The 13833-nt window shown below is 50.2% G+C and overlaps 1 protein-coding gene across 2 annotated transcripts in view; it reads right to left on the bottom strand.

Annotated features, from left to right (window-relative positions):
- Positions 1-13833, bottom strand: part of LOC122374566 (zinc finger MIZ domain-containing protein 1-like) — an 86583-nt gene that overhangs the window by 20647 nt on the left and 52103 nt on the right. The window contains exons 3-6 of one of the 2 annotated variants that reach the window (XM_043353377.1): positions 7984-8205; positions 4420-4560; positions 2255-2371; positions 4-380 (exon numbers count right to left, since the gene is read on the bottom strand). In XM_043353377.1, coding sequence (XP_043209312.1) covers positions 4-380; positions 2255-2371; positions 4420-4560; positions 7984-8205 — 857 coding nt within the window. The remainder of the gene's footprint in view (positions 1-3; positions 381-2254; positions 2372-4419; positions 4561-7983; positions 8206-13833) is intronic. The other variant, XM_043353378.1, reaches the window with a different exon arrangement.

Raw genomic sequence — 13833 nt, 5'->3', positions numbered from 1 at the left:
GACCTGGGGATGCCTTGTTGGCCCTGCTGCTGCTGCGGCGGTTGCTGCGGCTGCTGCTGTTGTTGCTGTTGCTGCTGCTGCTGTTGCTGCTGCATGTTGCCTGCGGCTCCGGGCATCGCTCCGGCTGGGTTCATGCCTCCCATTCCGGTCATCCCCGCCCCCGCGGGCATCTGACCCATGGTGCCGTTGTTCATGACCCCTCCGGTCATCTGTGGCGTCATCGCGCCTCCAGCGCCCTCCATGTTGCCATAGAAGTTGCCGCCGTTGCCGGAGTACTGGTTGCCGTTCCCGGAGTATTGGTTGCCGTTGCCGTAGGGCATTTGGCCGCCCATGGGGCCGCCGTAGGGAGAGGCTGGCCTCATGCCTGGTCGGAGGCCGCCCTGTGAAGAGGGGTACACGTCGAGTGAGAACTGAGAACCGAGTGAGATGACATACAAAAAACAACAAGGTTTTGCAGGGCTCAGTTATCGTCGTTATCGTGCGATAGCCGTGAAGCAGTTTGTCGACCGAATGAACAAGAAAATATATCTTCTTCGTGTCCTGTTATCCCCGCACCCGATTTAACTTCCTCCAATCGCGTGACCTTTTCCCGATGGGCCAGCACTGGGCACTTCCGGTCGGGGGGGCGGCTATCGGACCCCGCACTTCCGGTTCACGGTCGAACGTCGATAGCGGAGACGGTCGCGCAATCTGGAGCCACCCGAGACGGCTCTGCGTGCGTGGGAGTGCTAGTGAGGTCTGCTGAGTCATTCCTATTGTGGCTCCATCGTGTCAATATGAAAGTACGATCGACCGCGTACGCGTGACGTCGGACGCGCTCCAAGTTATCTCTCGATATCATTTAAACATCCTGTTTTAGGGTCGTTTATCTGTGAGAGCTATCTAATCTACGAGCTATCTAACTAGGTCATTGAAAGGTCTTTCGACTAGGCAGCTTTGACTCTCTGTTTACTGCGAAGAAAAGTACCTATTTAAAATGAAATGAGTTGACCAGGAAGGGCGCCACATCTCGATAACGGAAACACGCCACAGAAGTACCGCGAAACAAACGCAATAAGCCGACTCTATTCTCTGACATCCCTGGAGGTTTCTGGTGCGGTAAACATCCCAGTGACGTCACAGCTCCACCAGTGACGTCATCGGAGGTCCGCCGACGCGTTTCCCGGGCTAAAGGCAAGGAGGCGAGGAGTTCACGATTGGGTCGGCTACACAAAGATGACGGATATAGGTACCGGATATAGTCGCAAGGCGGGTCGCTGTTAACAAACAGATTCGGGAGACGAGGAATACTCATACTAGTCAAACAATAGGAAAAAAGGTTCCGCAAGTGGGCAATGTTTAGCTACGCTAATATAGGCAAACGCAAGGTACTTCATATAAATTCCTCTTCCCCATTCCGTTAAGTAGGAAGTTCCTTGAAATCACCAATTTTCAAGAGAAACAAATGATCGGTCATCGCAAGAAGCATCCGCTTAGCTGTCCCCGCCTTCTTTGACGTAGCTGGTTGATCAGCTGAGGTCAGTGGCTTCCTCTCAGCTCTACCCCTCCTCCTACTGCGGTCACTCCTTTTCTCTACCTTCCCTCCCCTCTCCCCCACAGCTCGAGTGACCGCGGCGGACGACCACCGCCCGCCCGCTGCGCCGCTGCACGTCTCTGCCACATCACCACACGTCACCAGTGCGCCGGTGCACGCCGCGACGGCGCCATATTTCGCCGCACTGAGCACCGGGATGGCCCGCTGGCCTCACAGGGGGTCGGGGTCGGGTTCGGGTGCACGGTGCATCACTGCAACACTGCAGAGGTCCACCGGGGCCGGGCGGTGGCTCAAACTGGCTCTAGCCAGAGAGGCAGAGGCCGGGAGGAGTGTGCAGAGGAGACGCACAGCGAGGGTCACCGGACGCACGATGTGCGTAACTGACGGCTCCGCCCTACAGCGTAGGATCTATGGCTACCGGGTAAGGGAAAGCGGTGGCAGTGGATGGAGAGGAAAGAGGAGGGACTGCAGGTTACCAGAGGTCACCGGCTGGGGCTGGATATAGTGGTGTTTGGTCTGACCTTCCCAATCCAATTCTATCAACTTTTCTTACCTGGTTGGAACAAAATTTGCCATATCGTTACTAGAACTTTTTGCCAACAGTGTCACGTTTCTTACTTGGTTGGGAGGGAATTGTGAGGGAAGTGGCTTTTCTACGGGGTTGTTACGAACGGACGCCCATTTAGACCTTTTTAACGCAGCTCTATCCTTGTTTCTTACCTGGTTGGGAGGGAACTGCGAGGGTAGCGGCTGCTGCACGGGGTACTGGCCGTACTGGTTCGCAGCGCCCCTCTGAGCCATCTGGGGGTGCGCCGCTCCGTACTGCGCTCCGCCGTACTGAAACAGGGCGGTACAGAGCCGTCAACACCGGGCGGAAGGGGAGCGGGAAATGGCGAGAACGTGCTGTAAAGTAGGTACGCTTTTTAGAGTGAGCAACTGATTAAGACCAATAAGTGACATCAATTCAAACTGGAGCATATATGTAAAGCTATCAATGAGAAAAAGTAATAAAAATGCGAAATTCGGTATCGAGACAAGAGCCTGGGTGTAGGTATGACTAATATGGCAGAAAACGAGTTTATGCAACATAGTGCTCCTTTGCTCATTCGTGTTTACAAAATGCAGTACAACCATCGATAATGTCACAACCACTGACAACTTTATCCATGTATTGTCAACTTTGTTGTAGTGTGAACAAACAGCTCAATTTACCAACCAATCCAACCCCATTTCCTATCCAATATTCTCGCTCACAGTTTTCCCCTTCTCCCGTCCTCCACCTCTCCCCTTCCCGGTATATTCTCCGTCGCCGCCGTTGTTTTATCCCATCGCGTCGCTCCGGGCCGCGCCGCGCCTACAGATCGTTGATAAATCGCGTCAGGCCCGGCGGCGCGTCGTATTTTATACCGACTTAACAGGCGCCCGCCGTCACCAGGATTTCCCGTCGACGTCGACGCCGACGACGCGTCGTTTGCGACGAGGGGTGGTTCATAACGCTGGATCGACTGGTTTACAGACTTTGCATATGTGTTTGAGTGTGTTATACGGGCAATGTGGAAAACATTTGAGTGCATATGCAACAAGTGGCGGTCGTTTGCAAGACATAACACTCCGCATGGTTCCAAATGTTGGGGAGACTGAATTCTGTCGCTTGCACCATATTGGCAAGTCGTAAATTTTATTATGCTTTACTGAACTCTCCATTTTCGGGACCCAGCGTCACGGAATAACACTTGCTCATTCTGTTTTCGCCCTCGGGTACTCTGCATCAAGGCACCTTCCTCCACCGCCTCTCTCTCTCTTCTCTCTCTCTCTCTCTCTCTCTCTCTCTCTCTCTCTCTCTCTCTCTCTCTCTCTCTCTCTCTCTCTCTCTCTCTCTCTCTCTCTCTCTCTCTCTCTCTCTCTCTCTCTCTCCCTATCTCTCTCTCCTCTCCTCGCACCACCATTGCTCCTGAATCTCATGCATAAATTAGCCGCCGGGCGCAACCAGAGCTGTGTTTGAGACTGTACCAGCCGACGATCGACCGTCCTCTGTTGGAGGCTGTACCGACCATGTCGTCACTCGGTCCGGTAACTATCATCCGGGCAAGGAACTTGACTCCTCAGCATTTATCAGCAAAATGACAATAGTTCTCACAGACGTAACTGAGTTTCTGATAAAAACTCATCATCCGATCCCACAATTTTTCACCTATTTGGCCATAAACCACGTAAGTGCCATCATCATTCATCATCCTTTGCTCTAACCCCCCCCCCCCAATTTTCACACCTAGCTCCGCCCCTGCTCTGTGGAGACAGGTTGACCCCTTTGCACCCTCTGAGATACCACGGGCAGCGTGGCGTCACCCCTGGCGGCGGCCTCTCTCTGCCAATCGACCCGTGGCCCCCGAGGCAATGAAGAGCACACCCGTGGCGGCGACAGCAGAGCGGACGGATTTCACGCCCGACCGCCCGGCCGTGAGACGGGGTTGGTAAGCGGCTGATCTATACACTCGGAAAGGTCGACATAAGTGATGTTTATGAGCTCAAATTGATAAGTGTACAGCCAACGGCGTACCAATGCAAACAGTCGCTCTTCTCCCGCAACAATTGTCTCCGTAAATGCATTACTGACACGGCTTTTACCTACGTCAACGCCTGCAGTTGTTGCATCTTTTTAAATGTTTGTCTGACATGTTTTAAATTCCACTATTTCTTACAAAGTTACACCTTCTAGGCCTCCAAAACATCATCAAGCGCCCAATCACCATTGTTTGTTTTCTAGCGTGTCATGCTCCCAAGGAATTCGTTTCTCTTCTCGGAGCCCGGCGTTTCCCTCTCCTCACCAGTCACCCAGCTTTCTCTGTTCCCTTTCTGTTCTCCTTCTGTTCCCCTTTTATTCTCACCTGTGCGGGCATTGCGCCGGGGAACTGCCCTGCCCTCTTCTGTGCCATATGCATAGCTGGACTCGGGTATGGCGCCGCCCGTCCGCCCATCATACTCGGGTTCATACCGCGCACATACATCCCGTTAGGGATCATCCCCTGCTGTGGGCGAAGGGGGAGGGGCGAGTGTCAGGGTGGGGTACGGGGTGGGTGGGGTGTTGTGTGGGGACAAATGGCGGCAAGAGGAGGTAAGAGCGGAGTGGGTTAACTTGGCCCAGGTAGTGAAGAAGCGACTTATTGAATGGTTGCTGGAATGAACGAACAAACGAACGAACGAATGAATGAATGAATGAATGAATAAATGAATGAATGAACGAATGAATGAATGAATGAATGAATGACTAAAAATATGTTAACTGCTATCGACTCCTTGTTTACTCTTCGGTAACGATTCCTTCAATTGCGTTTCCGGAACTAAATTTTCAAAAGCTTCCAATAGGTACTAGCCCGCGCCCTGGTGGGGTCTGTTTATAACGCGACCTGGTGGGGGGGGGCTATTTTTTGCCCCCCCCTCGTATCTCCAAAACCACTGGACGGATCCTCAAAATTCAAACGGCGTTCGAAAGGCCTGTCAAATTTGTTGAGGGAAACCAAATTTCATTGACCTCGGGGTCACCGATGACGTCACAGGTCAGGTCAAAGATGACATGTTTCACCGTTCACGGGTCATATAGGGAATGCGCTATAACACCGAAAAAAAACGCATTTTGTCGAGAATCAGCGATAGGGCGTCAGTTGCCTAGTAGATATGTTGCTATTAGAGGTCACTGACAAAACCAGGTCAGGCACCAGGTCAGGTCACCAAGGGTCACAGGTCAGGTCACATGAGCCCAACTTTACTAAGGTTGTGTGATGCATGTTTTATGGCCAATTTTTCATTTCCAACTCAATGATGTTGGTTATAAGACTATCAGGTATGGCTTAGGCCACTTTCTGGTGAAGTTCAGGTCAAGGTCAGGTCAAGGTCAGGCCAAAAAAGGTCAAATTTTAAAGTTGATAGTTTTGCATAAAATGGGTATTGTTTCGATGCAGCTCGTCACGGGGAGTCTAATGGTGGTCTTTGTTTTGCGCTACGGGGTCTAGAATTGCTAAAAATTGAGTTTGAAAATTTGACGTCATCAATTTTGAACAGTTTTTTCGCTGTAACTTCGCCAAAAAAAAGAGGTATCAATCTCAAATTTGGTATGTGGATGGAAGGCGGTAAGGACTATCACATATATTCCGGTTTTTGCGAAATTCAAAAAACTTTTTGGATTTTTCGATGATTATATCCAAAAAAAATTATTTTTTGATTTTTGGGGGTCAAAATCAAAAAATTCCAAAAATCCGAGATAGCAGTTTTGTAGCCCTGTCAATTCTACAGCTTTTATGTCTTTATCATTTTTCTGTATTTGCAAAGCTATAGGCCTGACAGCTCTTCCCGCGAAACCCTTTTTTGGGTCGAAAACGGCAGAACATGACGTCACTCTGACGTCATTTCCGGCCAACCTATCATAGCTTTTGGAAAAAAAAAAAATTAGTCACAATGTGTAAAATTGATGTCCGGGAGGGTACTGAAAGTTTGGTGACGATCGGCGCAGCGGTTCTGGAGATATATCGAAAAGTCTAGAGGGGGGCAAAAAATAGCCCCCCCCCCCACCAGGTCGCGGGCTAATATGCAGCTAAAGATTGGGTAAAGGACATAGGCTGGCAATGGATGAAGGAAAAGCAAACACACACAAACACGACACTAAGCAGTGCTGGACAGTGGACACACGGTAACAGGACTTGTAGTAACGATCACACTGTTATTTACATAATCACGGCTTTACATTCAACTAAAAAGTATTGACATCACACTGGACAATGTCAAGAACAACGTAAATCCCTAGGAAAACTCTTCTATGAGGTCGTTGTAAGCTAAGCCCGTGAAACTAAAGCATTTAGGTTGCGAGCATTTTCGGGACCAAGCCAAACTCTGGACTTATTTTACAAAGACACAGGATAAAAATAAAAGACCGGAATTCATGTTTGCTTCATCAAAGCTGGTTAGAAATATGAGCAAGTCTACGTGGAATGTGGATGTTTGTATGGGTATGGACATTGTCGAACAGCTAAATTACCTAGTTACCACAGGGATCACGCGGCTACCTTTCCTAAGGAGCACAGGGTCACACAGCTCCCACTCACGGACTGGAGAAACACAGACTGACAGACAACAGTCTGGAAAAAAAACGGACAGCCATGAACAGGATCAGAATCAACTCAAAGCAACGTCATTTCACAGATTGGTAATTTAACTGGATAAATAGTACTCACTAAGTTAACGGAATAGGGGAGGAGTAAAAAAAAAAAACAATAAGAGAAAGTTGATGTCAAACTGGTAACAATCATCTTTTGTTTTTATTCCTTATACATTTGTTAAAATCAACGGATGCAGCTTATGAGAGCCTTGACCTTTCAGTGCATTTTATAATACACTAAGATGCATATCCATATTAAGTAGGAATAACGATACATTTATTGTGTTTAAATTGCTATTTTTGGTGATAGACGATACCAGTACAATTTCAGCCCCGGTCCTTAGAGCTCCCGATAGAATAACAGGAGCCAAGTGTACATACCCCTTCCCTCCTACAATCCCTAGCGCTGACCACACTCAGACACCCCGCCAGTTTGGTTTATTTTGTTTACACCCATGGCGCCGGTCTGGCGTCAGGGGCACCAAACTGCGCGTGATCGGGTCAAACAAACGTCAACACTTTGGGGTGCCCCGGCGCCGCGCTGGCGCGCCGTGGTCGCCGGTGACACCGCAGTGTGTCACGACGTGTCAGTCGCGTCACGGTGGTGACATGGTGTGATGACGTCATTGTGACGTTAGAAGAGGGTGTCCCTGGTTAGATCTGGGAAAGCCGTGGGAAGGCAGAGTAAGATGGCCGAATATGGGAATGTTTTTAGACTATTAATTCTGTAGAAGTAGGTATAGTTCGTTTTTCTTAAGTTTGCCCCTCACTGTAAACGTCTTTTTGAACACAGCACGAGAATTGCTAGCTGAATTACTGAGAAAACTGGTTGGCGCACATTGATTTCACCAGATTTCACAGACGATCAATTTTACCAAATTCGTTTACTATTTCACAGACTCATAGCTCGTATTTACCCATACCTACAGCTCCACAGTGATAGACGACTTCTCATGAATTATGTCTGAAGTAATTAATAAATTGCACGGCGTTTAACATTAACGTTACATCGTCGGTGTTCAAAACTTATTTTGAAAATATTATTCATATCTCCAATACAATGTGCGCCAACCAGTTTTCTCAGCAATTCAGCTAGCAATTCTCGTGCTGTGTTCAAAAAGACGTTTACAGTGAGGGGCAAACTTAAGAAAAACGAACTATAATTATTGATCTAAGCGCCATTGAGTCAACGTACTGAAGTGAAACCCTGGAACACGTCCTATTATGACAGGATAGGATAGTTAGGATTCCATTGAAACACGGTGTCCCGCCCATAATGCCACGTGCTGTTGCTATTTCTCACCTGCATTTGCATGCCCATCTTGCCTTGCATGCCCTGGCCCATGGGTCCGGGACCCATGCCGTTCATGGGGCCCGGACCCATGCTGGTCATGGGCCCCATCGGTCCCATGCTGTTCATTCCGTTCATGCTGTTCATGCTGTTCATGTTCATCATGTTCTGGTTCACCATGGGCCGCTGAACGTCGCCGAATTGGCCGCCGTAGTTCGGCATCTGGCCACCCATCTGCCGGAGAAGGAAACACAATAATTAGTCACACGGGCTTCAGGGAAATTGGAGAAAAACGAAACCGGTAGAACACAACGAAATAAAAACGTCCGCTTGTGAATGACAAACGCAAGTCAACTATATGCATACGCAACATATGAGGTAAAGGCTGCATTTTCTTTTTCACAAATGACGTCGACTTATTGATGCACAGCAGGGATAATATATTTTACTCGTCTATTTTGAGCAATCAATCTCAAACACAGCTGGCATCAAACGACGATCATTTGGGTTCGGGGTACCGTGCTCGATACCGGCCATCGCCATTTAAAACAGACATCGGATGTCATAAACGAACATCTGTCTGCCCCAACTCCCCGCTTCTGGCACATGCCAATCAAGCCCTCCTACTCCAACCCGCACATACGGCACGTGATCCTCAGCTGCACTGCCACACGTATATCGATCACGTGCTTCGCTCACGTGCCTTTCGTATGCTCCCTTTCCCTCCCTCAGATTACTCGGGTATGGATTCGCGACCATTTGTGTGGCTTTGGTCTAGCGAATTTCTACGTCGATTACACCGGTATTTGAAGAACAGCATGGCTGCTAAAACAGCTGTGGTATGTGTGGCCTCCAACCCTTAAATATCAGCTTTTCCTGGTTTAACGAAGAGCGAATCTCAGACACTGTTACCGAGCTTAGCAGTGTGCTGGGTGCGTGACATTGAGCTGGAGAAGGTACAAGTGACCCCGGTCACCGACCGCTAAGACGGAGAAGCTCTTCACTGACAACACGCGTGAAAATCCCATCCGGTAAAACATCCCCAAAATGGTCCGAAATCTCCGCACGCAGGGTGTGGCGAGCCTTACGACCTCAACGAAGAATCAGTGCGGGATCCACGCGGATATCTCGGACAGTCAGGCGTGTCTCGCCGGACGACCCAACACGGCTGTTAATCTGTGTGAAGGAGGTGCCTGTCGACAATTAACTCGCGTCCCGCACGTGCGTGTCAGTGCGTGAGCTGCGTAGACGCTCTGCAGAGGAGCGTTGCGCCCGGCGTGCGGGGAATGTTCTGCAAACGCGTCCAGTTGTTTATGAGCTGTCCAGAGGGCAGTGAGTCAGGCTCCGGCGGTGAAAAATATTGGGCCGGTGTGTTGACACACCAGCTCTGGAAAACATTCGGCGGACCGCGGCAGCACATTAGCACGTGATCAATGTCAATCAACTGGCCGAAATCACGACAGGGAACTGCGGTGAAGAAGGCAATCAGCGCTGCCTGGATTCACTAGCTAACGATGTTTCCCATTCCAGATTCCATCGGTCGGTGAAAAGCCAGACCGACTAATTTGTTATTGAAAATGCAGCAGCTAGTTCGGCGGATCTCCCCCCCCCCCCGTCAGGGCCCTTCCACATCCCAACAAATTTTCGTTGCTGTGCCAGACCATAATCCAAAGCTTCTGATCTTTCAATCACATCAGTCAACCATTGACCCATGATAGCCATGGTTATCCCAATCTCTTGTGTAAGTGGGATGGCTCGGCAGCCCGTTCCTCTCGTCTCTTAGCAGCCCCTTACCGTATTTCGTCCATGTCCTATTGCTCCCGTTCAGTGACCTACCCGCGTCCGGTGCTCTCTCCCAAGTCCATCCCATCCCGCACCGTTAGCTCTGTGGTTCGTGCCGGACGATGATAGTGGACCATTCCCTCCCCCTCTCCCTCCCTCCCTCCGTCCCTCTCCCCAGCCCGCTACCCCGGCAGAGGTCACAAAGGTGACCCGAGCGGACACAAACAACGGATACTGGTCGACCGAGGGAGGCGGCCCGCCGACGGCCAACAAATGAGCCACGCTGCCAGCCAACCGGTGGAGAAATATGTGGACACTGCGGGGTGAGAAGTGGATTGGGGACTGTGATACTTTTAGGTCGAAAAGTATACCAAAGAGGAACCAGGAATTTGAATTATTTTGGCAATCCCACGCCGTGTTTCAATATATACCTAGAGCATCAAATAATATAGGTAATAAATAGATAGTTGAAACCGCATTCCGATAACTAGAAATATATCCAGAAGCGCGTAAGAGCCTAGATGAGACTAAATCAATATCACTTCAACCTCAAAGACTAAATCAATATCACTTCAACCTCAAAGACGTCATTTATCCGTTCAGTGACGTCAGATGTCTATTTTCATTCCCCGAACATCCGCCCTTTGTCTCACACAAACGTCATAAGAGAATAAGTGATTCTTATTATATTTATCTCCAGTTGTGGCCCGATGGCTATAAAAAGGGTCGGTATTTCTACCACAGATTTGTTCCGAGAGAACTTGGCCACGAGCTATGGAACGTTACATAATACGAATTTCGATACACGAAAGCTCTGATGGGTTACATCAGTCATCTCAAACTGGTTCGGGAATAGGTGCACGCATTATTCATACCTTAGCTCCCCCTTGAAAGGCAATGCTATATTATACATGATAGCTCTATCTACTATACTATAGTTCGTTTTTTTAAAGTTTGCCCCTCACTGTAAACGTCTTTTTGAACATAGCACGAGAATTGCTAGCTGAATTACTGAGAAAACTGGTTGGCGCACACTGATATAACCAGATTTCACAGACGATCAATTTCATCAAATTTATTTACTATTTCACAGACTCGTAAATCGTATCTGCTAATACCTACAGCCCCACAGGGATAGACGACTTATCAGGAATTATGTCTGAACTAATAAATAAATTGCACGGCGCTTAACATAACGTTAAATCGTCGATGTTCAAAACTTATTTTTGAAAATATTATTCATATCTACAATACAATGTGCGCTAACCAGTTTTCTCAGTAATTCAGCTAGCAATTCTCGTGCTGTGTTCAAAGAGACGTTTACAGTGAGGGGCAAACTTAAGAAAAACGGACTATATTTGTAGAATGAAACTCTGTCTGTCTGTCTGTTTGCACCGTGCAGAGGGGTGCTTTGACGCCGTGCACAGGCCAGACGGTGCGGTCGAGGGAGCTGAAATTTTCGCAGGGTGCTGATGACGTCACGGGCACGTGCAGTGTCGTGTTTCGGGTCTCGGGGGGTGGATGGTTCGCACGTGGCACGCCCTGGAAAAGTGCGTATTTACTCTCAAATTTGCTCAGTCTTCAAGGCATCGGCAGCCGGGTTTGATGGACTTTGCAACTAAAATGCATGACGATCGGCGGCGGGTGCCTCTCATTTCCGGATTGGCAGCTTATTTATTTTGATAAACAGATGCGAATGAAGGTGTTTATTTTCGTTGAATGGGGTCAGTTTTAAATGCGCTAACACAAATGCACCGGGTTTGCCGCAATGCGCCACATTTGTCGAAATGCGCCATTTTTTGCCGGAAATTGCACAACTTTGTCAAATATGGTCCGATAAAGGTGCAATTCGGTGAAAGGATGCATGACAAAAGGACAGGCACAAATGCGCCACTTTTGTCGCAATGCGCCACATTTGTCTCAAAGCGCCATTTTTACCAAATACGGTAAAGAATAATGGAGTGACACGTGTAGGAGCAGTTTTAAGAACTCTTTTTTAGTTTATCAGTTTATCTGCAATAGTCTGACCTCACATGACCCAGTGGTTGTGGTAGGTGTAGTGGTAGTGGTAGTGGTAGTGGTAGTGGTAGTGGTAGGAGTAGCGGTAGGGGTAGTGGTAGCAGTAGGGGTAGTGGTAGGGGTAGTAGTAGGGGTAGTGGTAGGGGTAGTGGTAGGGGTAGTAGTAGGGGTATTAGTAGGGTAGTGGTAGATGTAGTGGTAGTGGTAGGGGTAGTAGTAGGGTAGTGGTAGGTGTAGTGGTAGTGGTAGGAGTAGAAGTAGTGGTAGGGGTAGAAGTAGGGGTAGTGGTAGTGGTAGTAGTAGTGGTAGGGGTAGAAGTAGGGGTAGTGGTAGAGGTAGTGGTAGGCAGTGGCGCAGCCAGGGGGGGGGGTCAGAGGGTCAGCTGACCCCCCCGAAATTTTTGTCGGGGGCCCGCTCGAGAAAGAGAGAGAGAGAGAGAGAGAGAGAGAGAGAGAGAGAGAGAGAGAGAGAGGGAAAGAGAGAGGAGAGAGGTCGTAATCTAATTGGACGAGCCCGCTTCGAGAAATGCCTACTGGGACACCACGGGTGAGGGGTCGGCCCGGGGCTCCAGGTGGATGGGGCCCGGGCCCCCGGGAGAACGGGCCCGGGCCCCCGATGGATGGGTCCGGGGCCCCCGGTGGATGGGTCCGGGTCCCGGGGAGAACGGGCCCCGAGCCCCGGGTGAACGGGGCCTGAACCCCCGGGAGAACGGGCCCGGGCCCCCGGGTGGATGGGGCCCGGGGCCCCCGGTGGATGGGCCCGGGCCCCCGGGAGAACGGGCCCGGGCCCCCTGGGTGGATGGGGGCCCGGGCCCCGGGAGAACGGGTCCGGGCCCCCTGGTGGATGGGGCCCGGGATCCCCGGTGGATGGGCCCGGGCCCCCGGGAGAACGGGCCCGGGGCCCCAGGAGAACGGGGCCCGGATCCCCGGGTGGATGGGGCCCGGGCCTTTGGGAGAACGGGCCCTGGCCCCCTGGGTGGATGGGGCCCGGGCCCTTGGGAGAATGGGCCCTGGCCCCCTGGGTGGATGGGGTCCGGGCCCCTGGGTGGACGGGGCCCGGGCCCCGGGTAGATGGGGCTCGGCACCCCTGGTGGACGGGCCCCGGAGCCCCGGGTGGATGGGGCCCGGAGCCCAGGTGGACGTGGCTCGGGCCCCCGTGTGGATAGGGCTCGGGCCCCCGTGTGGATAGGGCCCGGGCCCTCGGGTGAATGGGGCCCGCATAGGTTGACGTAGGCTACCTATTGAAAAATGGAGGCCATCGATGAATTGCTATGTAGAGGTTTAAAAGGTTTATATTTTTAAGAATATTGTTGCTCTTCATGCAAAAGCGATGAATGGATCTTGGACAAAATTGAATGCTCTTTTCAACTATGCCATTTTCAATTGTCAAACGTACCAGTTTATGCAGCAAAACCCGTATAACTAAGTAGATAAGTCATGAACAAATGCCATTTTCTTCAGCGATTTGTTCCACCTTGTTTTTGATCAATAAGCTTTTCATAATTTTTCCATGAGAGGCGGTACGTTTCTCTTGACCTGACCTTCAGGCAGTGGCGCAGCCAGGATTTCATTTCGGGGGGGTCATCGCCTCCAAAGCGGGCCCCCTAGTGTGCGGGCCCCCCACCCATTTTTCAGAATCTCTCCATATTTCATACACATTCTGCTGAGCGGGCCCCCTTTACCTGCACGATAACCCTGAGCGAGTTTGAATCAGAACATTTGGATAGAACAATAGCTCGGTAATCACCCGGTGTTCAATTTTTGCGCAAATTGACCACGACAAAAATATGCTCTGTAAAAATTCGTATCTTTCGAGGCCGAAATGTGCCTCTTCCTCAATATGCATAGCATATATGCAATCGGAACTGTTGCCTGCTTCCGTCGGACAATATTTAACCCTATTCCTGGCGGGCTCCGCCGGGACAAGAAACTGGCGGGGGGCCGATTCGGCCCCCCTTCAGATCTCAAAAACTACACATCGCAGCGACAAACAGCGAACGGCGTTTGATAGGTCGTTTAAAGATCTACAACTTTTACATAAAACATTTTCAGGTCAGGTCAA

Source organism: Amphibalanus amphitrite, unplaced genomic scaffold (genome assembly GCF_019059575.1).
Source record: "Amphibalanus amphitrite isolate SeventyFive unplaced genomic scaffold, NRLGWU_Aamphi_draft 001675F_arrow, whole genome shotgun sequence".
Lineage (NCBI taxonomy): Eukaryota > Metazoa > Arthropoda > Thecostraca > Balanomorpha > Balanidae > Amphibalanus > Amphibalanus amphitrite.
Note: the sequence above shows the minus strand (reverse complement) of the source record. Positions and strands in the feature narration are given on the sequence as shown.